This window comes from Agaricus bisporus, assembly GCF_000300575.1.
Source record: "Agaricus bisporus var. bisporus H97 unplaced genomic scaffold AGABI2scaffold_4, whole genome shotgun sequence".
NCBI lineage: Eukaryota > Fungi > Basidiomycota > Agaricomycetes > Agaricales > Agaricaceae > Agaricus > Agaricus bisporus.
The window spans coordinates 1,148,428-1,175,612 of record NW_006267367.1 but is presented as its reverse complement, the minus strand read 5'-3'; the positions used below and the strand labels follow the sequence as shown (position 1 = coordinate 1,175,612).

At 48.4% G+C, this 27,185-nt stretch overlaps 11 protein-coding genes across 11 annotated transcripts; 5 read left to right on the top strand and 6 right to left on the bottom strand.

Moving 5' to 3' along the window:
- Positions 1–70: 70 nt before the first annotated feature.
- AGABI2DRAFT_191928 (hypothetical protein) lies at positions 71–2,319 on the top strand. The gene is made up of 19 exons (XM_006460101.1): positions 71–267; positions 324–361; positions 409–458; positions 511–621; positions 671–684; positions 741–785; positions 837–920; positions 966–1,033; positions 1,087–1,118; positions 1,169–1,177; positions 1,228–1,331; positions 1,396–1,473; positions 1,525–1,548; positions 1,601–1,650; positions 1,709–1,766; positions 1,814–1,842; positions 1,897–1,940; positions 1,990–2,035; positions 2,086–2,319. The coding sequence occupies exons 1-19, from the start codon at positions 88–90 to the stop codon at positions 2,189–2,191; spliced, it is 1,170 nt and encodes a 389-aa protein (XP_006460164.1). The 5' UTR covers positions 71–87; the 3' UTR covers positions 2,192–2,319.
- A 771-nt stretch (positions 2,320–3,090) lies between these two features.
- On the bottom strand, positions 3,091–5,350 carry AGABI2DRAFT_191927 (hypothetical protein). Its single transcript, XM_006460100.1, has 6 exons — positions 5,268–5,350; positions 4,871–5,216; positions 4,750–4,820; positions 4,375–4,692; positions 4,274–4,327; positions 3,091–4,223 (listed from the first exon to the last, which is right to left on the bottom strand). Exons 1-6 carry the CDS (start codon positions 5,319–5,321, stop codon positions 3,240–3,242), a joined length of 1,827 nt encoding a protein of 608 aa, XP_006460163.1. The 5' UTR covers positions 5,322–5,350; the 3' UTR covers positions 3,091–3,239.
- A 999-nt stretch (positions 5,351–6,349) lies between these two features.
- Positions 6,350–7,918, bottom strand: AGABI2DRAFT_117121 (hypothetical protein; the record flags this gene model as incomplete). Its single annotated transcript, XM_006460099.1, has 1 exon — positions 6,350–7,918. One exon carries the CDS (start codon positions 7,916–7,918, stop codon positions 6,350–6,352), a length of 1,569 nt encoding a protein of 522 aa, XP_006460162.1.
- Positions 7,919–7,976: 58 nt separating this feature from the next.
- Positions 7,977–10,794, bottom strand: AGABI2DRAFT_191925 (hypothetical protein). Its single transcript, XM_006460098.1, has 9 exons — positions 10,720–10,794; positions 10,627–10,668; positions 10,528–10,572; positions 10,403–10,468; positions 10,209–10,345; positions 10,106–10,143; positions 10,010–10,052; positions 8,514–9,951; positions 7,977–8,462 (listed from the first exon to the last, which is right to left on the bottom strand). The coding sequence occupies exons 1-9, from the start codon at positions 10,779–10,781 to the stop codon at positions 8,063–8,065; spliced, it is 2,271 nt and encodes a 756-aa protein (XP_006460161.1). The 5' UTR covers positions 10,782–10,794; the 3' UTR covers positions 7,977–8,062.
- A 1,732-nt stretch (positions 10,795–12,526) lies between these two features.
- Positions 12,527–12,918, top strand: AGABI2DRAFT_191924 (hypothetical protein). The gene has a single exon (XM_006460097.1). It carries the CDS (start codon positions 12,618–12,620, stop codon positions 12,852–12,854), a length of 237 nt encoding a protein of 78 aa, XP_006460160.1. The 5' UTR covers positions 12,527–12,617; the 3' UTR covers positions 12,855–12,918.
- Positions 12,919–13,048: 130 nt separating this feature from the next.
- AGABI2DRAFT_67575 (hypothetical protein) lies at positions 13,049–13,610 on the top strand (the record flags this gene model as incomplete). The annotated part of the gene is made up of 3 exons (XM_006460096.1): positions 13,049–13,248; positions 13,305–13,488; positions 13,539–13,610. 3 exons carry the CDS (start codon positions 13,049–13,051, stop codon positions 13,608–13,610), a joined length of 456 nt encoding a protein of 151 aa, XP_006460159.1.
- Positions 13,611–13,712: 102 nt separating this feature from the next.
- On the bottom strand, positions 13,713–13,949 carry AGABI2DRAFT_135412 (hypothetical protein; the record flags this gene model as incomplete). Its single annotated transcript, XM_006460095.1, has 1 exon — positions 13,713–13,949. A coding segment is annotated over one exon (169 nt), but the record flags the coding sequence as incomplete, so codon positions are not given.
- Positions 13,950–13,958: 9 nt separating this feature from the next.
- On the top strand, positions 13,959–15,761 carry AGABI2DRAFT_68541 (hypothetical protein; the record flags this gene model as incomplete). The annotated part of the gene is made up of 5 exons (XM_006460094.1): positions 13,959–14,213; positions 14,267–14,509; positions 14,556–14,641; positions 14,691–15,388; positions 15,442–15,761. The coding sequence occupies 5 exons, from the start codon at positions 13,959–13,961 to the stop codon at positions 15,759–15,761; spliced, it is 1,602 nt and encodes a 533-aa protein (XP_006460157.1).
- Positions 15,762–16,067: 306 nt separating this feature from the next.
- Positions 16,068–17,913, bottom strand: AGABI2DRAFT_142473 (hypothetical protein; the record flags this gene model as incomplete). The annotated part of the gene is made up of 4 exons (XM_006460093.1): positions 16,068–16,900; positions 16,956–17,556; positions 17,606–17,719; positions 17,782–17,913. The coding sequence occupies 4 exons, from the start codon at positions 17,911–17,913 to the stop codon at positions 16,068–16,070; spliced, it is 1,680 nt and encodes a 559-aa protein (XP_006460156.1).
- On the top strand, positions 17,894–20,385 carry AGABI2DRAFT_219907 (hypothetical protein). Its single transcript, XM_006460092.1, has 4 exons — positions 17,894–18,125; positions 18,179–18,729; positions 18,781–19,416; positions 19,466–20,385. Exons 1-4 carry the CDS (start codon positions 18,061–18,063, stop codon positions 19,855–19,857), a joined length of 1,644 nt encoding a protein of 547 aa, XP_006460155.1. The 5' UTR covers positions 17,894–18,060; the 3' UTR covers positions 19,858–20,385.
- A 2,508-nt stretch (positions 20,386–22,893) lies between these two features.
- AGABI2DRAFT_219902 (hypothetical protein) lies at positions 22,894–25,779 on the bottom strand. Its single transcript, XM_006460091.1, has 4 exons — positions 25,152–25,779; positions 24,294–25,102; positions 23,694–24,243; positions 22,894–23,643 (listed from the first exon to the last, which is right to left on the bottom strand). Exons 1-4 carry the CDS (start codon positions 25,407–25,409, stop codon positions 22,957–22,959), a joined length of 2,304 nt encoding a protein of 767 aa, XP_006460154.1. The 5' UTR covers positions 25,410–25,779; the 3' UTR covers positions 22,894–22,956.
- Between the last annotated feature and the right edge of the window lie 1,406 nt (positions 25,780–27,185).

Genomic DNA, 27,185 nt, shown 5'->3' with positions numbered 1-27,185 from the left:
TGCCCGACCAGATGACGTCACGTGTCGTCCTAGTTGAACACCTGACGCGTCCTGGTGTTGTAACTTGTTCTCTACCTAGTACTCACCATGAAGTCCCTTGCTAGCCTCCTGTCCCTCCTCGCACTCGTCGCTTCCGGCGTAATAGCTCTGCCACATGAGTCCCAGACTACCTTCGAGGTTCACCCAGGGTTCGACCTTGATTTGGGCGCCCAACGCCTCGTCGAATTGGAAGGTCACCAACGTATCTGGATGTCCGAGCTTGAGAAGGTATACATATTGATTCCACAATGCCGTTGCGTACAGCATTTTAACGACGGCCAAAGATCCAGGCCAAGGCTCGTGGCGCTAAATTCTTCGACGTGTACGGAATACAATTGTCAACGGCTTTTTATTCTAACACCCATTCAGCACCGAAACTGAAGATTTGGGCTCATTGAACAACCTCAATATGGAGCCAAGTGAGCCATCATGGCTATGTTATATTTTACTGTGCTTCATGCTGCCTGGCAGCTGCATTTTATTCCTTGAAAGCAACGGAAAGGGTGTTCCCTATCCTGAAGACCTTGTCCACCAAGGGACCCCGGGAAAACCTCGAGAAATTTTCAGGTTTTCGCACCAGGTGTAAGTCTCACACATGGTCTTCTCTACTTAGCTTAACAATGCGATTCAGATTATCGAAGTGATGTGAGGCTTCTTTCTCTTATCGGCTTGTCACTCGAACTAAATCACTGTTCTTCCAGACTGGCAAGCAGAGTCAACAGTGGTTACTTAGGAAAATACAAGAGGTATTGACTGTCCGATGCTAAAGAATATATCTCATATCTCATGTGTTGCAGATCACTTCAAAATACGCGTCTGAATCTTTAAAGGAAATTATTGCCATAAAAGAGTTCCCGCATTCGTGGGGCCAAAACACCATTGTATGCGAATCGTCCTGATACCGTCTCATTATTAACGAATGGCAGATAACTCGAGTCAATGGCTCATCCACGGACGATGATAGTGTGGTGGTGATTGGTGCTCACCAAGATAGGTAAGGATTGAAGTCAATGTCGGAAGGTTATCACACCTGACACTTCATATCAGTACCAATCTTTGGCCCTTCCTCCCTGCTCCCGGTGAGTCAACTCTTTAGATATCCGTACATTTCTGACCCCAAAACATCAAGGTGCTGATGGTATAGTTACCCCGGATGCGTAATTGCTTATTCTGAAACTCAATTAACAGACGATGGATCTGGCACTGTTACGATCTTGGAAGCGTACCGTGCTCTTGTTGCGGCTGATTTCCGGCCCATCCACACCGTGGAGTTCCACTGGTACTCAGCTGAGGTTTGCATCCATAATTACCGCATTGTCGAATATTGCGTTACCTAGCTTTTTTTCTTTTTGCCAGGAAGGAGGTCTCTTAGGATCGCAGGCCGTCGCCAGGCATTATGAACAGAATGGTGCCCATGTTTTGGGCATGAGCCAGGTAATACAAGCAGTCACATCTTTTATCATTGTATGGCTTATGTTGGCATAGTTTGATATGACTGCCTGGGTTAAGGTTCGTAACGCCATCCAATTTCTCTGTTTCGACATTGAGTTATTTGGGGCAGCGTGGGACTCGCGAAGAAGTCGGAATAATCACCGATTTTGTTGACACAAAGTAGGTCTTTTGCCTTTATTTTTTGTTGCCGGTGTATTCATTCCATCATGATCATCAGCCTTACCGAATTTAATAAGAAGCTCGTGACAACTTATCTTGATATTCCATATGTTGAGGTAAGGTCCACGTTTTTAGTAGGCTAAATTTAAATGGGCATACGTAGACCAAATGCGGTTATGCATGCAGTGACCAGTAAGTTCCCCTTGATTTTGTCCCTGGCACGAGCTTGATAACCAATTATTTCAGTGCCTCGTGGAGAAAGGCAGGATACCCCTCAACTTTTACCATCGGCAAGTAGTAGTTCGCTTCTAGCGAAGCGTGTCGTTTACCTGCTTGCAGAAAGTTCTTTCGAGAATTCGAACAAGAACATTCACTCCGCGAATGAGTGAGTCCCTAATTAATCGTTGGCAACTGCTTTCCCCTGATGTTATTAAGCCGGATCGACATTTCCGACGAGTTCAGCTTTGATCATATGCTGGAGTTTTCTAAACTTGCCGTCGCTTTTGCAGTGGAGTTGGGTGGGTGGACGGAGTCTAAATAATTATATCGAAGCATACAGTCTGGTTGGTGATCGTCTATCTGAAATCATATACCATTTTGTGGACCCTTCAAGCATGTTGACCATAAGCACAATGAATCTTCCCCATTGTCAACCGATCGAATGCATATAATTATAATCCTCTCGAATTGCTATGTAGAGCTTCTGGGATTTCTCCTAGTCAGTGGTTTACGATTTGTTTTCCAGTCAGCCAAAATTGTCCGTCCGCCGTTAGTTACATATTTAATGACCAATGCTACCACTTTGTAAACAGTGCCTCACCTCAGCGAATGACCGACTCCTTAGATACTTTTTATCAGTCTAGAGTCTTGCTAAAATGACTTAAATGATGATCCCTCAGGTCTTTCCGAACAATTCGGGTTCGTATGCGCTACAAGGAGAATGCCGGCGCAAAGTATATCTGGTTCAGGGGTTCAAGCTTCAAGCTTCACTTGGTGTCTCCTCCATTCGTCGGCCATGCTGATGATTCCTCCATTCTTCTGGGTTGCTTGAGGGCGGGCCTGCTAGCGCTAAGCTAGTCGTTCTTGATGTTTCTACTTTGATCCAACATGGTGGTTGGCTTCCAACTGACTCCTGCCAACTCGTTCTGCGCACATGTTAACCAAGGGCTAACCTTCAAAACACACCTGGTATCGGCATGTACAGCATTCTTCTCAATTCTCTAAATGATCGTACCATTCGATTCATGAACAAGTTAATATTGTTAAGCGCGCCTTAGTAGTATATGAGACTACTAAACGTAGAGAGTAATCTTATTATACGTTAGGAGCACATCTTGCATTACATTCAGATGATCTGGCAGATCACGGCAAGCACGGAGACGGAAATTGCGAAGTGGAGAGCATGATGGACAAGGTTCGCAATGCTTCCCCACTGGGGTAATGATCAAGACACCCAACCACACATTAAAATGCAGCGGAAATTGTATTTCATTCGTTAATAAGCTAAAAGCGTGCTTAAGGAATAGTCCGTGTTTACAAGAAAAGCAGGGCAAGCTCGAAACAAGATAGCACTACCTCGTTTGTTAGTCTCATGTATAATTGGGAACGTGATGAGGGGAATGATGATGCTGCCCAGTTCCACTCGGTTGCCACTGATCCTGATGGTGATATTGAGCAGGAGGCTGAGGCGGTGGTCCAGGGCTAAACGTTTGATGTTCGGGGCGTAGCTGCTGAGGCGGAGGAGGCGGTATGGCAGAGGGGAAACCTTCCATCATAGGAACAGGTAGTGGTGGAGGAGGTGGAGGCGGCTGAAAAGAAAGTTGCTGATGCTGGGAGTATACTACAGGTGGAACAGGCAAGCTTGCTCGCCGGCGAGTAGCCTGAGGAGCCGGTGTCGTCGACGGTATCGGAGCCCCACTGTTGATATGCGGTTGTGTCGTAGGGGGAGGTTGACCCTCCGCAAAATGCATGGGAGGTGGAGGTGGAGGGGTTGGCAAGATAGGTGGTGGAGGGGGAGGCGGCGGTACTTCATCCTGTACGGGGGGTGGGTATATAATCTGCGGCTGAGGAGGTAATGGCCTTGGGACATTCGGAGCAGAAGGAGTAGACAAAGTGTCATGAGGGGAAGATGAGGTTGCGGGGTAATGTGGGTATGCAGCAACACCATTTTGGATCTGGGATTGCACCTGAGGAACAGGAGAATATTGCTGTGATGGCACGGCAGCTGGGGGAGCAACGGTGGTATACTGAACGTTCTGCGGTGTAGTGAATGACTGGGGCTGATAAGGAGAGGTCGTCGCAGGAATGAAGGGGATGGGATTGGGTGGACCTGGTATAGGCGTTTGGGGTGGTTGTGGCAGATAATTAGCTGAATGTTGGTACATAATTGAATTATAAGGCGCGGGTGTAGGCATGTGGCTAAAGTTTGCAGGATATGTGTGAGTGTCAGTAGTGCGTGATGCGGTTGAGAAAGATGGGGAGCCGCTTAATGGCATGAAACCTGAGGAGGAGATAGGGACGCTTGAAAAGCGAGAATTCCTTGAGGGGATAGAATGTTGATTCGCTTCATAGTACTAAAATATTTATAAGCGAGGCATACACCAAGAAAGATTAACGGTTATACCGAATCCCCAAGGTAAGGATTACTCGGCGAACTAGTATAGCTTTGTTGAACGGGCTGAAGAAAACTGAGCCTTGTAAAAGAAAAAAGTGTAGAATACTTACAGGAAAACTTTCTCTCTTTCTAGGTTGAGATATACCCATTTCGCTGAACTCATTGACAACTTGATCTACTGCAGAAGTATGCGATTTTTCGTAGGGCGGGATATACAGGTCGAGTTTAGCAAGGGAGGTGGATGCTCTCAGTGACGAAGGAATGACCACAGATACGGAGTCGGAGGGTGGTCTTGAATGTCCATATCCATTACTAGCCTGCCTTACACGCGACGGTGAGTCATCGGAAGGCACAAATGATCCAGGACCAGCATATTGCTTGTTAGTTTTTGGCGCTTTAGGAGTAGCCTTCTTCTCAGGTGCTGGGGCCTGTCAAATATTCAAGTATGAGTTTTGTGATGCAATGAGGGCCAAGGGACATTTCACATTGGACCAGAAGGTCAGTTCAAGGTAGACCTTGCCAGCAAATTTGTCCTTATTAGAAAGTGTGAACCACTCTGGACTACTTGTCAGATTCAAGGCACAATGCAACCTGGAACCAACGAACCGTCGGTTTCTCCTTTGGTCAGCACCTCCGTCAGATCAACGTCAGCATCTCCAATGAGATCCGGTTCGCGTGGGTCGTCAGCGTAACAGGAGATTTTCATGAAATTCCCGCCTTGAATCTTCACTGGGCCTTTCTGGTCTTTTGGGGGTGGTTGAGGAGGAGTACCGGGTATGGATCTTCCTAGCAAGTCATCGTCGTCTTCAAACAGGGTAAATCGTAGCTCTTCATCCCACTCTGGGTGCTGGCCGCCCCGCTTTATGGCCTTTGTGCGCTTTTTCTCACCATTGACGATTGCAAGGCAGTATGGATCTTGTTTCCCGATGTGGCGCTTGTTTGGAAGGTGGTTCTACAAGACGTGATGAGAGTACGCGGATTAGGAGTAGGTAGATTGACCGACGGCCTTGAGAACGACGACAATGAGAGTCCCAATTTCACGGGAAGACGTGGACATTGACGCGACTATAGAGTTGAGTAACACAACATCAGGGATCAGAAAACAAGTTAGACAATGTACAACTAGATATCTCGTGATCAATCCGCAGTTGTAACTGCGCAACTCTGAGCCATAATTTCCATTGTAAGAGTACCTATATGTGTAGTATCACAGAGTGCTGAAACTCTACACTCTTCAATCCTGTATGTGTCAAAGGGGTCACATCAGGAGAAGTGCTCAGCCAGTACCACCAGTGATAAGGTCTTAAGGGACCGGGGTGGAAGAGCTGTGGGCCGATGGACCGGGTTGAGATTCGACTCCCTGAATGCGACATCGATGTCGATGATCTGAACTGCCTCCCCGGCGTGGTCGGGAACGTGTGTCTAGGGCATGACGCTGAACAAGAGGAATAGGGGACCGAATCGATTTATGTACTTTCTCCTGATCAACGAAGCAAACTGGGTTGATGCTGCTCACTTGACAGAGATGGAATCAAAATACTCGCAGACCGGTTGACCTCGTTCACACCACATATTAAAGTACAGTGTGGATGGAGGGAGAACAGAAGGGCAGCCAACACGGTTGGGGCAAGTTACTGATTTTCTGGCATTCGTAGAGGAAGACTTCGGCGACTATTGGGACGTGTACTGGAACGGCATAATACAAAGCCAGTTTTGGAGAGCTGACTGAGCGCTTGGGGGAGACTACGTAAAAAAACCGAGACGCGTGCGTCGAATAATCGATACAAATGGCTTTAACGCACGAACGAAGGCAAGAAAAGCAGCAGCAACATGCTTTGGCGGAGGCTGAGGGCGTTACATACGTTGGTTACGAGGGCCAAATCGAGTTCCTCCAGCTGTATGGACAAATACACCGGGATCCACGACTGGTTTCAAGTGTCAAATAACAAAGGTCATATCAATCACGACAAATGGATCAACGGATGGGGTGTTACACAAGTATGCGATAAGATTACATAGGAGAAGAGGCTGAAAGAGAAGATTACGAGGACCTGAAATTCAAATGAGAAGAAAGTGAAATATGGACTAGTCAGAGGCAGATTTCTGTTCGTCTTCGATTTCAAAACTTGACATAGCAGTTGATAGATCTTTGTCAGTGGTATTCTGACCAACGGTATCAAGAGAAATCGAGCGGTAGCATGCACGCGTAGATGTATCTGGTTCACATTGCACGGCACTGCCATCCGTTGAAATGTGAGAGGTGTCAATAGAATCGTCAAGTCCATTTTCTCCCATAGCACGGCTCTGCGGACTTGTATCCGTGTCGCCCCCCTCGTCCCCCTCGTCAAGATTTTCCTGCATGTCTTTGCCATTCTCCGTGTTGGTTTCAGTCGAAGAGAGGCTGTTGGAAATGAACACACTGCGGTCCAAGTTAGGTGTTCCGGGGACATGCAGCATTTGAGCACTCCAGCCGCTGAGTTCACTTCCCCAACTTCCTCTACGCGAGCTGCGTGGACGCAATGCCCTAACGCTAGCATCACGTTCATCAGCAGCATCCTCACCACTCACAAACAAACTTGAGCTCTCCGCATCCGGGAACATACTGCCACCAAAGTGCGATGTTGAATCGCCTCCACTGAAGGCCGAAGGAGGCGTTGAACCATAAACTTGTGGTCCTGAGCGCGCTGGTAGTGCATAAGCAGAAGAAGCAAGCGTTAAAAGGGAGGCGTTGTCGAGAGGAGGCGATGCTGGTCGAGGGTTATTTCTGGGATGATGTGTGGTGTGTAGCGGCGCTTGAACAGGCGATACTGGGCTTGACGCATGTAATTGATGCGACGCGAGACGTGATGATTGGGATTGGAGTGCGGAAAAAGTAACAGCAGCATTTCCGATGACATGTGGGCTACCGGATGGCGACTGTCGCATGTGGGTGAGCCGGTGAGAGCTTGAGGTCACAGGAACTTGCGCAATATGTGCCATGCCATTTCCAGGTAAATCAATACTCAACACAGTTGTTGGTTTTGTGCTGGCGGCCATACTTCTGAAGGTGCGAGGATCTGAGAGATATGAAGATGAAGAGCGGGAGGGAACGGGTGAAGGAGGAGCACTAGGGGGGAGTGGTCGTAAGGAAGCGTCATCGTCCGCCTCCACCATACTGGCGGGTGACCAAAGCGAGTCTCGTGCCATAGACAGCCTATCTGATGTATCTGCCGAGTCTTCTCCATCATAGGAATGGAAGTCATCGTCGCCATTTAGCGATACGGTTTTGCTTCTGGCTGCTGGAGTGACATCTAGCCTATCACGCTGCCTGTTGGACTGGGTTGGGTTGTTTGGGACTGGTGGAGGAGGCACAATCCGCCCATTCGCCCTTGAGGAGTTGCTCCTACTCCCATTGCGGCCCAGGCGTTGCACACCAAGGGCTATTGTATCAGGCCTCTTCCCTTTCACGGTACCTGATAGTTTACGTTGAAACCAATTGATGAATGGTTTGCTTGAGCGACGCGGCATATTCTTCTGTGGCGAGTTATGACCAAACGTAAGGTGTTGGGGATTACCAACGCCGGTTCCTCTTGACGGAACAGAATGACCGCGAGGCGCGATTGTGGGTTGCTGTTGAGCACTTGTTTTGCGTTCAGACGGAGGTTTTGAAGTCATTCGAACGAGTGGAGAAAGAAAGAGAAGGAGTGTGACGAGCACATGCTCCAGCAGTCATCAATCACTAATTAAGACCCCGACCGGTACAAATACATATATTCGGGTGAGACTATTATTTGACCTTAAAAAAACAAGACTACCAAGTTACCAATCTGTTTTCTTCTCCGCGCCTCCGACACGAGCCACTGGAATCTTTCCGTTATAACCAAATCCATCCAACCACGGCCAAGTCTCTGATCGACGCGCCTCGAATACCTGAATCGCACTCTCACGCTGCAAGGTCAAGCCAATATCGTCCAAACCGTTCAGCAAACAATGCCTTCGGAATGTATCGGTGGTGAAAGATATGGGCGGTTTGTTATAAAGCCGGATCTCCTCTTTTTCAAGGTCAACCTCCAATTCTAAGCCAGCTTCAGCGTCTTCAGCGAGCTCGCGGCACAATTCCTGAGAAACAACAACTGGTAGCATGCCGTTCTGCATGGAGTTGTTTTTGAAGATATCAGCGAAACTAGGAGCGATGACACAACGTATACCAAAGTCGTTCCTGCGTTATCAGTGTTAGCAAATTCAACTTGTGTAAAAGACGTCCACGCACAAACTCCAAGGAGCATGCTCGCGAGAGCTACCACATCCAAAGTTCTTCCCGGTGCAGACCAGTATCTTGGCCTTATCATATGGAGAGCGATTAAGCACAAAGTCAGTATCCTGCCCTGTGCGAGGGTCTTTCCTAAGAGTGTAGAATAAGGCGTTGGCGAGACCGGAACGCTTCAGTGTCTTCAAGAATTGTTTAGGTATGATCATATCCGTATCGACGTTTTCGATATGCAGGGGAGCAGCAATGCCCTTCAGAATAGTGAATTTCTGAGCACTGGAGGGTGTCTCGGCAGGTGGAAGAGTTTTCGACGAGTCGAGAGTCCGGGATTGATCTTGTTCGGGAGCGGGTGGTGGAAGAACAGGATCCGTCAAGAAGTCGTACTCGCTAGTGGTCTTCAATTTGGAACCTGCCTCTTTTATGCCTCCAAGGAACTTGCGTACATCAGTCAATTTACCAGTGAGAGCCGCTGCTGCCGCCATGGCCGGGCTCATGAGATGAGTGCGACCACCTGCTCCTTGACGACCTTCAAAATTGCGATTACTCGTACTCGCGCACCGCTCACCGGGCGCGAGCTGGTCGGGGTTCATTCCCAGACACATAGAACAACCAGCCTCACGCCAATCGAAACCAGCACGTTTGAAGATAGTATCCAAGCCCTCCACCTCTGCATGCTGCTTGATAAGTCCCGATCCCGGAACAATCATCGCGACCACATTTGGTGCGACTTTGGCATCAGGACCTGCAGCGAGAACGACTTTTGCAGCGGAACGGAGATCTTCAATGCGACTATTAGTACAAGAGCCGATGAAAATCTTGTCAAGGCTGATTTCCTCCATGGGGATGTTTGGGGTGAGGCCCATGTACGTTAAAGAGCGTTCAGCTGAGGATCTCTTGACGGGGTCAGAGATATTAGCGGGGTCGGGAACGTTGCCAGTAATTGGGACGACGTCCTGAGGAGAGGTTCCCCAAGTGACTGTCGGTACGATATCGGCGGCATTGATCTTGATTTCGACATCGAATTTGGCGCCTTCGTCTGATCTCAGGGTCTTCCAGTAAGCTACAGCTCGTTCCCACTCCTCCCCTTTGGGTGTCAGTGGTCGATCTCGGAGGTAGGCGAATGTGACCTCATCCGGGGCAACCATACCCGCACGAGCGCCAGCCTCAATGCTCATGTTGCACACACTCATCCGTGCTTCCATGCTGAAACCACGGAAGACTGAACCCGCGTATTCGATGACGCACCCAGTCCCACCAGCAGTGCCAATGACACCGATAATGTAAAGAATGACATCTTTCGAGGTCACACCTTCATGAAGTTCTCCATCGACGGTGATCCGCATGTTCTTGCCCTTCTTCTGCAGGAGGGTCTGTGTTGCCAGGACATGTTCCACTTCGGAGGTACCAATGCCAAAAGCCAGCGATCCAAACGCTCCGTGAGCTAAGGTTAAATTATGAGGTCTCGTACATTTCAGGTTTCAGAGGGTACATTCACGTACTGGAGGTATGGGAGTCACCGCAGACGCAAGTGATTCCAGGCAACTGTTCCAAAAAATTCTTGAGCCCGGAGCAGTGGCCAGGAAAAAGGAGCTTACTGTGAAACCTTGTTCGGGGCCAATAACATGGACAATACCTAGTGTGCGGAATAGATGATCAGATTGGATATATACGCTACGTGTTTGATATTCAAGTACATACCCTGACGCCTGTCCTTCAAACCGAAATATGTGAGACCAAATTCTTTGACATTGTCTTCCAAGGCAGCGCATTGCGCACGGGAGTCAGGTTCGGCAATGAATGTCTCGAACGATTGGAAGTTCTTGCGAGAAACCGTTCTATAAAGAACTCGTTTAGTCAAAATGCCTATACCGACAATTGGGTCGTAAGCGTACGGGATATTATGATCGACTGTTGCTAGAGTACAATCGGGACGGCGAACTTTGCGAGAGGTGTTGCGCCTGCAATGTGTTTCAAAGTATCAGTTGTTTCCGCTTATCCTCAGCTTGTATTTACGCACAATCCTTCGAAGGCTTGAGGGCTAGTAACTTCGTGCACCAAATGTCTTTGGCGAAAGAGTAAGTTGGATACACTTGTACCGAGCAGTGAAAGAACGCACCGGTCGATATAAAGAAGAGCTAAACCATCCTCTTTGACGTCTCTAGAAGAAGTTGGATCGTTATCACGCTCAACTCGCGATCAAGGTACGTACACAACATGATCATCCCAAATCTTGTCGTACAGGGTACGAGGTTTTTGAATAGCAATCGGCATGGGTTGGGGGATGTTAAGTGCTGGGTATGCAAGCTGATCTGCCCGCCCTTTAAATATTGATGGAGATACTAAATTTCGGACTCGGAAATGGGTCGGCCGATCAACAAAACTTTAATTACCTAATTCTGACCTTCCGCCACACCAGAAGAACCCATTTCACAGAAGAGGTTATACCTGTGAAGGTCATTTTATATCACCACTACGCAATGTGCCTCGCATGCAATTCATAAGATACACCATAAGTACATACTGCGGCAGCGTTTCTTTTACTTGCTGTCCTATATTTTCCGCTCAAACCGGCCGAACCCCTAAAAACTGAATACGATCAGCTGCTGCAGAATCGTACGCCAATCAAGAGTCAGCTTTTTGTCACCACAACAGCGGGTCCCCGAACACGATCATGACAACTTGCGTTTAATTATAAACTGTGTCGTTTAGGAAGGCCTGTCGAGAAGTGCAAGTGCAAGTTTCTCAGACAATCATTGCTCTGGAAGTCCAATGTGCGTTAACCATGATTGATTCGACTTTGCAAGAGGTGACGAGTCGTAATGACCACTCTGTCTTAGACATATGCACTTTCAAATTCAACCGCTTCGAAACAATGGGGGATTCAATTCAAATCTTGTGACGTAAGAATATCATAGTTTGTTAATTATGTTCCGAGTATAGTAGCTTGAATTCCGGTAGAGGAGAGAGTCACAGACGAGAACCTCGAGCGGTGGCACAGAGTACAGCATGGTCTCTTTCAAGTTCTTTCCAGTCATTAATAGCTTGATCCAACTGGGCAACCAGGTCCAAGACGGTATTAGAATGCTTCGCGAGATCATCATGGGTAGGGGTGGCCTCAAAAGCAGACAAATGTCGAGTCTTCTTGAAAAGTCGAAGGCGGGGGACGGGAAGAGCAGAAAGTTCTGCTGGTGGATTAGCTTGGAATGAAACCTCCGTCCCGGTAACGATGTTCCCCGGCTGAGAATTGAGTACTATGCCGGTGGCAACTCGTAATCCCTTGTCGGAAGTCTGATTAGAAACACCTTGTGAATGACGAGACCCAACGTGGTAATTCCGTGAAGATTTATATGCTTTGAAATTGTGAGCCACTGGTGCCTGCCGCATCTGCCTAGTACTTGATCCACGACCGATGATAGGAAGAACCAGGGCGTCAGTATATATGGCATGCCGCCTAGTGACTCTGACGGTTGTATGCCACGAAGAGTCACCGCACGGACAACGAAGGCAAAAGTGTCCGTGAGTACACTTCTTGTCTCTGCAATGAGTCAGATCCTCGGAGCAAGCTTGGCATTTTACTCTTCCTGTGGCAGGGTCAATATAGGTACCATTGAATGTATCTTGCACAACGATGTTTGATTTGACGTTTCTTGGGTATGATTTTTGAACACCTGAATATTCTGATGAGAGCGAGGGGGTGGCGGAAATCGAAGGTGGATTACGGTGCTCATGCGAGGATGGCGCGTGCAAATTGTTTTCTACCGGGATCCGATGGGACAAAGATTTAGAAGTTGCTGCTCTCTTTTCGACTTGGACAACCGTTGGACTTTGGGTATTTGGAAAAGGAACGACGATGGGCTCTTGTTTGCTTGCCAAAGTCTGTGGAACACAGAGGCTGTACGCCGGGGAGGCAGACAGTAGCTTGTTGGTCGCTTCGTGAGAGGCGGACTAAAGCACAAGAGGTAAGACACAAGAAGGCAGTACGACAAATTCGAAAAAAACAAAAACAAAAACAAAAAGACGGACAGAGAGAGGCTCGGGTACGGATATTTGCTGATAGGCGGGCCACATGAGTTCGTGCGACCTGCATCTTGGTTCGTTTGAGCGTCCATGATGGGTATCCGGAATATTGCTACGTTTGTGCTCTCGAAGCGGTATTACTTGGAAGCGATGAGGAGTAGTATCGCGGACGGCTACACGTGTTTGCATAGTGACACGGCTTTGCTCGCTAGTTGGATCCGGGTCTATAGAGGATACTCGCTGTTGTCCAACGGGGCTGCATTTCTGAGAAATGGTGCGAGTTGGGTCGAATGGAGGAAGTCGATGAACTGGCTGTGGGCTAGGTGAAAGAGTGGCTGGTAGACTGGGAGGAGTATGTGGAATTATTCTCGGAGGCGGAGAGAGGAAGACGGTAGGGGTGGGATCAGACATGAAGGTAGAGGATAAGATAACTGATCATGACATTTATAATTGGTCGACAAACAAGGCCCAACAAGGCGATGCTGCCGACGTCGCGAACGAGTGGAGAGACCGTTCGAAACATGCTGCCCCAAACCTCTGCGCCCGTCCCAGACTCCCCTCGCCCTTCGCAGTCGCCTCCGCCATCTGGCATCCAAGGTGATATGGAGTTGGAGCTGCTTGGCCTAGCAAATGCATTATACAATTTGGGCACGACAGTCATCAACGACTCGACGAAGGAGCGTGACAAGCCAGGCGGTGGGAAGCAAGTGGGTTTACGAGTGTGCGTATACAGTTATTTGACTGTTTATGTGTAACTCAAACACAAGTATTGTCTAGAAACAATGTCGTCCAGCATCTCGCCACACTTGACGACATGGCACAACACATATCAACCATGATTCCTATGCAGGTGCTAACGGACATAGACAACGCGCGGAATCCGATGCAGTTGACGCGGGAAAGGCTAGAGCGTGCGGCGACAGAGAACCAGTTTATGAACGGGCAGATAGCTGCGATTGACGTGAGTCTTTGTCGGGTCTGCTGGGTTGGGCTGAACTGAGGTGCCTGCAGTCGTACCGGAAACTGTTGGATGAGGCGCTGTGCCAGAATTTCCCCGAGCTGGCGGAAGAGCTGGGGAAGTAGATAGACTGCTGAGTCAGCGGGCGAATCGCGGGGATCTGCCTGGCAACCAACCACGCTCATCTGCCGTCCCTCCACCATGTCCCCCGTCGATACCTACCTCGCCCTTCCTCCCGCTGCCCAGCGAGCACCTGTAGCAGCCGCACTAGACTCCATAATCAATGGTTTATTTCTTATTTCCCATCCTTCGGCCCCCCCTTTGACCTCAAACCACAGCGGCACCCATCGCTAGCCAATCGTGCGAGAAACTCATCCCCGCCCTCCTCGACGACCTTGCTACACCCGGAAAAGGCAGACTGACCAACAAGGGTCTGTCCCTTTTTCCCCACCTCGTCCTCCATCCTCACCCCTATGCTTTCAGACGCTGCGAAAGCCCTCCTTGCCCTCAAATCTCTCGGTAGACACCAATCTGGCTCTGAGATCCTTGCCTCTCCCGAAAAACTCTCAGCTCTCCTGTCATTGTCGACACTTTACAAAGACGATCCTGACGCATCTTCGGAGGCTCTGCGGTGCATTGCTAATGCCCTCCTACTCATCCAAAGTTCCCGTGAAACTTTTCTAAAACCACCTGTAAACGGTGGCGAAATATGTCTGAACGCACTGGAGGTACGATTGTACTCTTCAAATGTCATATCGTGCCGTTCTTCATTCTTTATCAGAAATCTACCAACCCCGAACAAATCTTCGTGCTTGCTCGCATCCTTTTTCTTTCCACTGCTCTTTTGCCGGATTACATTGTAACATTCATTGAGAACAAGCACAACGGCCGCCCGGTAGTAGAGATTATTGGCGCAAAGCTCGATCTTCTCTACATCTGCGTTCTGAACAGTACGAGAATGGCAAAGGAAGCAATGACAGATCTGTTAAAATTTGCTTACAATTTCATACACCATTATCCAAAGGTTTGGTTCTTCGTTTAATGTTTGATTCCCACGCTTATTCTCGTAGGCTGTACAAGAAAATCCTCAAAGTCAAGCTGCAGAAGAGGACGAAAAAAAGGTGCTGGGGGATTACTGGAGCCCTAAGCTAGACGGGTGAGCCTTTAAATCAAAATATTTACCTGTCGCTGACCATATCCCTCAGATTGCTGCCCCCTCTCCTACGAATCTTTGGGTCCCTCCCTCCCAGCTTTCCAAACCCAATAACGCCGCCTTTAACTCATGTCATACATGCTCTCATTGGGATACCTGTTTCTCCCTCCCTAAAAAACGTTTGGTTCCCGTCTCGTAGCGCGGTCAACAGCCCCAAATCTGCTCCTCAAACGCCCCACAGTGATCATCGTAGCGATAGTCGCTGCGGTTCCCCGATAATGCAATCACCACCCCCTTCGGCGAGACCCGGTGCTTTTGATCGCGCTCTTTCTGTTCTCTCTGCAGGCCGTAGATCTTTTTCTAGGTGTTCCTCTCCTCATGTCTCGAGCAACTCGGACATCTTACAAAGGGCATGGGACCTCCTTGAAGTTGCTTTCAACCACTTCTTTGCGGATAATATCGATCCTGATGATCCAAAAGTCCGCGAACTTCTGAAGGACTCTTCCGACAATTCTTTGGATGCCCTTCTTTCCCCTTTAGTCATACTCATTACGCGACTCTGCCAAGCAGATGAGACGTCGAGAGCACGATTGAAGCAATGGCTTGTCCCCGACGATCTGGATCGCGAGTCGCCTTTGGAGCAACGGCAGGATATGTTTGGGAAATCTCTCAGGTTGTTGACGAGTGTATACCATAACCGACTGAAAGATTCCGTTGGAGAGATGTTGTATGCAATGGCCGGTTCTGATGGTAAATATGTTTAGTTGTTGATCCTCGTATTTTTCTCATACTCTTTTTTCTAGCCTCTAATCTTTCTACCCTCATTGGCTATGGTAACGCCGCGGGTTTCTTATTTAACAAGGGTATCCTGAGTGCACCCCCCGCCTCTTCCAGCACCAATGGAGACGTGGCTTCTTCGGTGAGAGATGACATCAATCCTATTACCGGCACCACCTTCAAGCCAAAACCAAATCTTCCGGAAATGACGGAAGAAGAGAAAGAGCAGGAGGTTGAAAAGTTACTGTGGTTATTTGATCGCTTGGAGAAGACCGGAGCCATGCCCGCAGATCAGAATCCCATTCGCAAAGCCATTCAGGATGGTAAAGCTACTCTTGGACCTTAAATGTAATTTGCTTTTCTTCTCATCTCTTGCACTGAAGTCTATCTTTTGTTTTGTTTCTTCGTCGAAATATCGTAACGCTGCACTTGCATTTTTAATTAACACATAATTACTACGTTTCCACGATAAAGCTTTAACGAAACTTTTTGGTTAATCATTCCTTGCATTACAAGGTGATAGTAGCTAGTAACGCAGAAACTGCAAATCGGATATCGGTACACAGTTCTAGCAAACTGAAAAAGTATAGGCATGGAATGGAGCATACAAGCCATAAAATATATGATGGACAATACATCAAAGCGTAAAAGGCTAAAAAGTAATTTTCTTGCCTTCGGATGCCATGATACCGCCTGACCTAGGGTTACCTCTGGGTGCGCCACGCCCACGCCCCCGACCGCCACGCCCGCCACGGTCACCAAACCCACCACGCCCGCCACGGTCATTAAACCCACCACGTCCGCCACGGTCACCACCTCGTCCTCGTCCGCCTCCTCTACCACCTCGAGCACCACGATCGCCGCCAAAACTGTCCCTCGGCTGAGAGTAGTCTACCCGGACACGACGACCTTCAATTTCTTGACCAGATATTGCCTCAAATGCTTTTTTCGCATCTTCTACGTTTTCCAACTCGACATAACCAAACCCTTTGAGTTGACCAGTTTCCCTGTCAGTGGGTAGACGGATTGTTTTAACGCTGTGACCATCGAAGTACGACCAGAGTCCATCCTCAGTGATGGAGAAGGGCAAATTGCCGATGAACAGGGTACTGCTGGGGGGACTGATCTCATCATTGAATACTTTAGCCCGCCTTTCTCGAATCTGGTTGGAATTGGGGGGAGTCGACAGATCAACCTTTATGGCACGACCATCAATTTCATAGCCATTCATCTTCAAAGCCTTCTCCACAGCATCTGCTGTCGAAAAGTGCACGTATCCGAAACCCCGCGACCTTCCAGTATTACGATCCAGCTGAACAGTAGCAGACGAAACCTCGCCACATTCGGAGAATTCTTGGGCAAGGCGGTCATTGTCGACCGACCAAGAAAGTTGGCCGACAAATATAGATAGAGTCTCCGGTGTAGCAGGATCCAATTTTACTTTCTTAGCTTCGGGTTGTTCCTCGTCTACAGCCTTCCTCTTGCCTAAAAAAATCATTAGTAAAAGAAAAGAAAAATCAAGATAAGTGAGTGGACAGACCATTTGCCGTTGGCTTAACAGCGGGCTTCCTGGCGTCTCCCATTTCGACATCATTATCACTATCCTCAGACCCAGAGGAATCGGACTCGGACTCCTCCGAACTGGATGATGCTGCTTTTTTCGCAGCAGCAACTGTATCAGCATCCTTTTCAGTATCCGAGTCTGAATCGGATTCGGACCCTGAGTCCTCGGCAGCTTTTGTAGTTCCATTTGGAGCTTTCACTATAGGTTTGGATTTTTCGGAGTCTGACTCGGAATCTGAAGTGTCAGAAGAGTCGGATGTATTGGCTTTCTTTGTCGTTGCAACAACATGTTTTGCCTTTTTATTCACTGCTTTGACAGTGTCGGATTCGGATTCGGACGAATCGTCTGATGACGAGGAACTGGTCTTAGCGGCAGATATGGTTTTGGTTTTCGTGGACTGCGTCGTCGACTTGACTTTGGACAACTTTCCAGCGGCAGCATCACCGTCGCTTTCGCTCTCGGAAGATGACGAGTCAGAAGACGATGCGAGGTTTTTCGGTGCTTTCACTTGGGATGCTTTTGATGGTTCGTCTTCAGAAGAGCTTTCAGAGCTCTCATCAGATGATTGATCGTTGGCCTAAAGATGTATTCGCAAATTGATGTGCATAAAAAAAAAGGGTGCGTACTTTGCCGTTGCTTTTAGGTTTGGCATCCTCTTCGCTCTCGGAGTCGGAATCTGACGACTCGCTAGTAGACTTAGGAGCAGATTTCTTTGAAGGTTTGGCCACCTTCTGCTTTCCCTTGTGTCAGATCATGTTTACTATATATGAAGAGAATCAAATTAAACAGCTGAGTTACTAACAGGAAGCTCAGTCCGCGCTTTGGCTAAAATTTCCTTCGATGTCACAGGCACTGGATTCACAGATCTCGCAGCCTTGGCCACTGTGGCCTTTTGAACCTTCTTTTCCTTGGTCTTCTTGTCGGTTTTGGCCATCGGGGCGAGTAAATGAAGGATATTATGCACCAAGAAGGTGGGCCGAAATTTTTGGACGAGATATCCAAGATTCAGGGCAGGTGATGCCGTATCACATGACATATATCGTATGCAGCCCCCTGGTCGCACCGCCAATCCCAACTACAAATGGAGGACACACCGTTCGATGTCATTATCCTAGGCACTGGACTCACAGAATCAGTGGTCGCTGCGTAGGCCTGCATTGTAGTGTCCGATCACCCTTTTACTAAAGCTAATCAATCAGAGCCCTCTCGAAATGGGGTTTCAAAGTTGCGCACGTTGACGAGAACTCATATTATGGCGGCAATGAAGCCAGCCTGACGCTCGATGAATTCGTCGAATGGATCGACACTCCTCCCCCTCATTCTTCCAAGATTTCTCGGGCTTCTCGTTCATCTGAAGTGCCACCCTTTGCTCGGCAGTACTCAATCTGTCTTTGTCCGACCATCATCCCTTCCACTGGACCTTTCATCGATGCCCTCGTCCAGTCGGGTGTTTCCAAATACAGTAGCTTTCGTCTTCTGGAACGTATCGCAGTGTATGATGGCTCTGGGGGCTTGAAAAATGTTCCCGGAAGTAAAGAGGATGTTTTTAAGAATCAAGATATATCCCTGATACAGAAACGGCGTCTAATGCGGTTTCTGACTTTCGCTATTGGTGACTTCGAGCAGTCACCTGAGCTACAAGACAAACATGACCTTCCGTTTACCGTATTCTTGGAGACAGTGTTCCATCTGGACAAGGAGCTCGTCGATGTCATTACATATGCTCTTGCATATTCAAATAAAGAAGCAGGTGCGCATCGTCATTGCTAGCCTTACACACGATCTATTGAACGGAGGATAGATTCTATATTAACCATATTGCATCGTATCCGTCGGTACTTACGCTCTGCGGGCCGGTACGGACCATCTCCCTTCCTTGTGGGTCATTATGGAGGCATTGGCGAAATAACGCAAGGTTTTTGTCGTGCGGCGGCTGTTAACGGTGCCGTTTATATTCTTGGGAAGAAAATTGTCTCTATAAATGCCGCGGAAACACTCAATCAATCTAACAACGAGGAGTCTCCCGAGTCTGATTTATCCAAAAATCATCCTCAATACTCAGTAACTCTTGAAGACATCCCAGGACCGCTGCGCACGGATGTTATAATAGGTACAAATCCGTACGTATCTAATCAGTTTCTGAGCCGTCGCCAGTATTCGCCTTTCTCCTCGGACTTAAAAGCAGCGTATAAAGCAAACCCAATCGCTCGTTGTATCGCTATCATCGAAAGTCCTATTTCTATGTCTTTTCCATCAAAAGTGGGAGAAGACGATAACGAAGATAGCGAACAAGAGGAAAACGCGCGAAATACAAATGACAAGGTTGATACCGCAGTACTCGTACTACCCCAAGGATCTGTCAGCGGTGGATCCTCCAAGTTTTCTGCGGTCGCTTTAATGACGGGCGAGGGTACATTATCAACTCCGAAGGGCAAATGTAAGTGCAACCAGGTTTTTACAGATTTCTTGTTGACGAGCAGCTTCAGACATCTTATACATTGCCCTTCCTGTGGAACCCGATGCGGCGGTTGATCCCTCTCAAATCCTTCACCCTTATATTGACGTTCTCTTGAAACTCGGAAGAGAAGTGGCGCAAGACCCAATTTTCACTGCTTTCTACATCGAGAACCCAGGCGAAACCTCCCCGCATGCGGTAGGTGACCCTCAGCACAATGTCCACGGCTCATGGTTCATCCCACCGCCTGTCCCCCTGGAACCCCTTGGAGATATCGCTGACATCGCAACCCGGAATGCTGAAAATATTTTTCGGAACTTACTCGACATTTTGGATAATGATGGAGAACACTCGCGTCGGGTTAACACGCTCAACGGTGGTATCTGGCCTCAATTAATTGATTTAGAAGAGGAAGAGGTGTGATTATCGCCCCCCTTTCTACATAATTTATACTATCTTTTTGCAATCCACTTTTCTACCACCTGTGCGACCTCCATGTTATTCTTTTCCATGAACATCATGTGTCCATTCCCATGTATCCCGACCTCCTCCAGCCTAAGGTGTTTTACATTGACGCCGGCCTGCTTGAGATAGTTGACCGTGCAACCGTCATAGACTGCATGGAAACTCGATTCCGATGTCACCACGAGGATAGGTATCTTCATCAAGTTGATGAGCTTGCGCACAGGAGGAGCCTGTTCGAGGCAAGTGAACAGAGATGAATTGCTTGCGACTGCAATAACCAAGTCATCCGCTGAAGATAAGGGTGGATGGTAGGCTACGGGTATTTCGGTTATACCGTATGGACGAGCGGGAGTCACGGGAGGAAAAAGGACGTCCATGAAGGGTGGACCTGTCGGTTCGATTGCGATTATGGCCTTGACGAGATCAGGTCTCGAGTCTCCTAAGACCCAACCTAGGGGTCCGGATTGTGAATGTGTCAAAACGATTACTGGCTAAAGAGGGTTCAGTAAATGTGCGCTCCGCATGCATAAATCGACAACGTACTCCTATCTTATCCAATAACGGAGGGCCTGCATTCTTCATTTTGACTGTTGCCTCTTTGATAGAAGAGAGGCTGGGTACTGTTGAAGCATAGAAATGATCAAAAACTGGGTCTCCCATACTTCCATTTCCAGGCCACTGAGTGTGTAACTTTGCTTGTGGCCAAAGATTGTATCTTGGTACCGCTGTAAAGCGTGATTCAATGGCAAAAGTATCGTATGTGGATTGTGCCCCATCCACAGCAACTTGATATGCCGACCTTGCCCGGGCAGGTTGGTCCACGATGAAAAGCTGTCAGGCAAATTACCATGAGACAAGAAATCAAAAAAAGGCAATTGCAAAATCTCGCTCACCTCGTACCCCCGATCGAGGAAGAAATCGGCCCAACCCGATCGTCCGTCGGGCGTGTTCAGAAAATTGGTGCCGGTCATTCCTGGATAAATTCAGAACCTGTTTGACCACTCAAAACGATATTCTTACCATTTCCATGAACGATAAGCAATGGAAGTGGCTGGGTGACACGTTGGGGAGTTAAGTGTTCAACATACATCGCGCCTGCCATAATACTGGAATCCCCTTGAGCAACATATGTTCCTCCCACATAGAAATAGGACCGATGATGAAGAGGAGGGCCCCGAGATGTTTCGCCTTGAGTGAGAACCCTGCCAGCGAAAAGGGACAGTAAAACGGCCAAGGTCTTCATGATCCTCTAAGCCAGCAACAAATTGGTTTGCAGGTGGGCGACTCGCAGCTCCGTCTATTTAACGAGGAAACGACCATCTTATAGTTAGACATCATTTCTCACCGGCAGACGACACATCCTTCCCAAGCTTGTGCCACCCGCTGCTGATTTGGATCGTGCTTCATTAATTCGGGTTATGCCCTGAAGGGCCATCACCGTCACCCAAAAGTGGGTATGGCTCCACCAGCGGCGCGTGGTCTCAACCACAACCCTTTCAATGTAGGGACTGACTGGAGTCACAGGACAGCGTCTTCGCGATGCTACTCTTGACCATCTCCCAAAGCTAGCGTCCGGGTGGTGACTCCTTCTCATACGCCTCATCCCCTGGAGTTTCGTTAAATTCGGAAACTTATGTTAACGATATGAATGACTGACAAGTTGGTGTCAAAAAAATGAAAATTCTATTGTATTGACATCTCTGAGTTACGCATTCTATAGTTACGTAGCTCTGCCACCACAGTAACCATGGCCAGGGGCCAGAATGCCATGCCGGTGTTTCAACAAAGCTCGGTGACGGTATCCAAGAGGGTTACTGCAATTAGATTGTGTGCCCCACTCTTGCGATTGTACACGGTGGCATGTCAAAATTTCAAACCTACCCGCATGGATAAATGCTGATAACACTTACATTACTGTAGCAATAGTATAACCGAACTAATACCAGAATCTCCTCATTGTATCATTGTGCCAGTGATTCAAAATTTCAATTATCCAATTCTGTAAGGCACGGTTGTGAGGTCAAATCAATGGTAGCACCAGGGTTGTTGAGGCGTCTGCATGTGTTCATGCCAGGCTGCCATGCCCCGATTAGTAGGCCCGACTGCAAATCAATGGTTTATCATCAAAGAGGACACATTTATCAGAACCAAATGGCGCAACTGCACCGGTGCCGGGCCATCCAACGAAAATAGGAAGAATGAAATACCGTCGCAGAATCTACGGGCCGCTTTGGTCGCCACCAGAGCCATTCGCAATTGCATCTCCGGCCAGGTAAAGGACCGGTGAGCCGCCTAGACGAGTTGGATCGTGACTCCCCACCTCGGAGGGGGGGTTGGACAATCTGTCCCAGCCTAGGCTCACTTCCTCACTTCTCCTCTTGCGGTCTATCCTGTCTATCTCAGTGATGTATTCCTTTTCTTTACGTATAAGTCAATAACTTCCCTTTCCCTTTCATCGAACCACTTTTATTTTCGTCATACTGGCACATCAGCTCTCACGCATAACTTTCGCCTTATAGATTTACTTTGCACTAGGTTACCGGATGGGATTACTTAGCTTGGCTGAATGCCCGTGCCAATCTCTCCTGAGTACACCCCATTATATTCCTCCCGATATTCATTCAAGTATAATGCGGCAATAGTAGGCCCGGCGGGACAGGCGGGTTGCGCTCAAGTGAGGCATAATATCCAATGGATGATCGCATAATAAATAGATTCCAAAAATATCCAATGAGAGAACGTTGTGTTGACAAATGGCATATACTCTGTGGTGAAGTACTGAAGTCGACAATATGAATACTGGGTGGTCAAGTGGGCCAGTTCTTCCAGGGGACGCCACATGCTCCTGGAGTCCCGATAACACAAGGGGAAGATTTTTACCAGACAAAGAAAGACAAGCAGTGTAATTTGTCTGCTGAGAGAACGTGTTTCATGATTGACCGAACCTGGTTGTTCGTTGTCAGCTTAGGCAGCCGACATCGCGCATCTGTTAATAACGAACACGCAGCTAATATCATTTTCGTAAGTTACAAGGCAGATACAAATGTATAGTTTATGTTATTTTTGTTTTGACGAATCCCGCGGCCACTGGACAAGACGCGCGGAGGGACCGGTCAAAGAGAAGGAATGAGATAAGACACCATCTCCAATGTCGAGAACGAGCTGATAGTCGCCTGCGAAAAGCCAAGAATCGCCATGTTCATCCACGCGTGCTATGGAGCCAAGGTTTACTCCAAGGTCTACAGTAGCTGAAGATCCAGCATCGATGCGGTGAGCTCGTGCAAAGGATACGAGTGACTTCTTGGGGTGAGGAGCGAAACCAGCATTACTTCTAAGGAATAAAAGGGCGACGTAGTCTGAAGTGATATTCCCGGTATTGCGGATATTGACGTGGAAAGTGTCCAAGGGAATGAGATCCGGGAATTTCTTGTCTGCGGTGTGTAGGAGGTGTTGAATATTGTATTTTCTACCCGGCCGTCCCCGCCACGAAAAATCGAAAGTGGTGAAATGAAGGCCATGTCCAAACTCTAGGACAGGCCTCCCAGTATACCACTTGTAAGTACGACCTGGATTGGCCGACCCTGGCCGAAGTGCCATGTCTGTCATCCCGACCTGGTTGACAAAGTCCTCAGGGTATTGGGTAACCGAGAGTCGTCCAGCAGGTGCGACAGCACCAGTAATCACGTCAAAAATAGCAGTTCCGCCACTTTGTCCAGGGTAACCAGCCCAGATGACTGCCCGAACCTAAAGTACACAATCAGCCGCCAATTTTCACTTTGTGGCAAATAGCTCACGGCATCATTGTCAAGGAGATCGCTATCATCAAGTTGACCACCTCCGAATTGCACCACCACGACAGGTTTACCCAGCGACGCAAGTTGCTTCACCAGACTGAGCTGGTTCCCCGTCCATGCAATTGTTAATCGATCCTTTGCCTCGCTCTCGATCGAGTTGTTGATACCTCCGGCGAAGATGATGATATCGGATGAGTTTGCCACAGCGATGGCAGCGGCAAAATCTGCCTCCGAAGTACCATTAATTGACGTCCCAGCAGCTGACACAACCTCGTTGAACCCAGCATCCACAGCGCCCTGGAAAGGGGTCACAATAAAAGGAGCAGTCCCAAAGTAATTACCTTGCATATCTTTTGTTGCATTGGCGTAAGGACCGATGATAGCAATAGTCTTCCCGCTTGCTGACACGGGAAGGAAGCCGTCATTCTTCAGGAGAACAAGTCCCTCCACAGCGGCCGTGTGAGCAAGAGCCTGAGCATCAGGTTTGTTAACATCTGACCAGGCAAGTTGTCTGAGTGGCTGGGATTCGGGGGGGTCAAAGTAGCCAAGCCTGTAAACAAGTGTCATCTTTTGTGATTAAACGAGACAAAGGAAACTCGCCTCATCAAAGAAGTATACTGTCGCGTTAGCGCTCGTTCAAGATCATCCCTCGTAATCAGAGATTGATTCAAGGCGTCGGGCAGATGGGTTGAGTATGAGGTTCCACAGTCCACATCCGTTCCAGCCTTCAAAGCATCAGCAACCGCTTCTGCAAACGTATCGGTAAAGTTGTGTGTCGTGAAAATGTTTCCGATGGCATCGCAGTCAGATGTCACCCAGCGATCATCGTCGAAACCCCAGAAGTCCCGCAGGATGTCTTGAAGAAGGTAAGGGTTTGCACATGCTGGGATACCGTTGACGGAGTTGTAGCTGCACATTACCGATGCCACCTTAGCATCTCGTACACAGCTCTGGAAAGATGGGAGGTAATACTCGCTCAGGTCTTGGAGAGAGACCTTGGCGTCAAAATGGAATCGATCAATGCCTTCCCAAGAATCTAGATCATAGGCAGCATAATGTTTGCAATCGGCTGCCACCTTGAAATAAGGTCGAGGGTCAATGCCCCCTTGGAGCCCATCGATGAGACTGTAGACGTATTGTGACACATGGAAAGGGTCTTCCCCGGGAGTCTCCTGACCACGACCCCAGCGAGGATCCTTGAAGGGGTTTATGTTGGGAGTGAAGTAATCGAGGCCCGCGCGGTGGAAGTTGTTGAATGCACGAGCTTCTGTACTAATCACGGTGGCTACGGCCTTTACCAGGTCGATGTCAAAGGTCGAGCCCAGCACAATTGATTGAGGGAAAGAAGTTGCCGAGCTAAATTCACCGGAGGGCGCAAAAGAAACACCCGGGCTTCCAGCGACACCGTGCTAAAGAAGGTAAATCTACTGCTTTGGAAAAGATGAGAGCGAAACTCACTAGGGCTTCGGACCACCATTGGTATGAGGGTACACCGAGACGAGGAACACCGGGCGAGACGTTGTCGGTGTTTTGCATAAGTTCCTCGTCAGTGAACATTTGGATAAGGGTTTTAGCTCGAGCGGCAGGTGCCTTTGTAGGGTCGCATACAGCAGTAGAGCTCAAAGGCCCGTTGACACAGTCCGGGAACGAGTAGTTGAACTGCCCCAAAGCGACATGAATCGCGGCGCAGACAATGGATGCAAGAAACGGATTCATGCCGGCGTCTAAATTCCTTTGTCTTGAAAGGTAAGGCTTTAAATATCCAACTGAGAACTGAGCGAATGGTCCAAGATTAGCGGCGCATTGCTGGGCATCTACAGGGAAGCGCCAACGGAGAATCTTCGTACGAACTACGGGTATAAGCTCGCTCGGCAGGAGACGTAAACCATTAGGCTAGTGCGAAACTTCGGTAAATGTGGAGATCGCTGGAAATAAAGACGGTCAGCAACCCATCTCGAGATGAAATTAAGTGAGCGAGTTCACGTCTGACCTGATCATGAGCCAGCCTCACTCCACGGTGCCCACCAAGTGCCCACCAAGTGCCCACACATTAACGTCTTGATTTCACTCACTAAGCGGGCAGCGGCTGACAACAACGAGCAAATTGCAGCTCTCGATGAGCAGACCATCGATTGCGCTCACTGTTCGAGCCCCAATAGCGGTCGAGAACAATCTTCTGCATACTATTGGAAATGCGTGCACTGTGGTATCGCGTTATTGTTACTACGACCTGCCATTTTTGTCGGTATCCCCATAAGATGGCCCCACTTCCTATTCTGAGCAGAATATTTACTGATCTGAGCCATCAAAGCGAACTGCTGACCGTCTCTAACACTTGAATGCCGTGTCCATCGAGAGTACGTAGACGGATGCGTGAGAGGAACTTGCTGGTCATCCAAGAAGTAGAAGAGGGTCAAGCCAATGGGAGCTTGTGACAAGTGGTGCCTCCTCATCACGAGGACATTCGGGCACAGTTGCTTGCGACAGATATGGTTTCTTCCCCGGGTGCAGCTGGGCCGCTCGCTTAACAAGACATAGGAGCGACGGTTTACAGAGTCCAATATTCAAACATTCAACTCTAGCTGTATCTCGGATAAACCTGGCACCTCCAGCTAGAGTATACCCTGAAGCATACGGACTTGTCCTCTCTCTTATTTCAAGTGCGAGTCCATGACAGACATCAAACCTATCTTACCAGCCGAAAATATGTCAGGATATATTGCACCATCTTACACCGTCAAGTGTAAGGCGGGGTGAGATTGCCTCTTGCCTCCACAAGTTGAGCACGTCTTTTTCTCAGACAAGTTTGGTACATACAATCTTCGATGCATCCACTTGTGAGTCCAATCTAATATTCCTTTCAGGCTCTGCCAGTCATTTTATTTGTTTTAGTCAAGCTGAACGGGCCAGATCTAGCACAATCGAGTCCATAGAAGAGAGTAGCTTTTTGCATGTATCCAGGCACCCGGCCAACGCATTATCCTACCTCACCGTATGTTAAAATGTTCCCTTGTAGCTTTACTCGTAAAAACCTACACGATCATCAAGCAGCAATGACGCACCTCAACCTGCACATCAGAGCCAATGGTGCGGACGTCCTTGATCACCTTGACCTTCCATGAATCTCCATGTACAGCTACCTCCTTGATGAGGGATCTTGGCGTATCTACACTTGACTGGTTGATGGAATAAAATATGTTACGACGGGTCCGAATTGATGCCACTCATTCACAGCGGTTTGCACTTGCGAATACAGCAGCCGTCGAAATTTTGTAGAATGAATGGGTTAGCAGCTACACGAACCCGGAACTAACACTTGATGGCTGGCTTGCTGCACAAGCGTTCTTCTGAGTCATTCCTGGTCCTAGATTTTCTCAGAAACTCTCCTGGGTTTAAGATGAAAGCTCGCTGTAGTATCAACAGCGGCAGGGGCGCTATAAGTATACCTTCTTGAATGGAGTCGTTAAAAAAGTGAGTGAATCAATGACATTT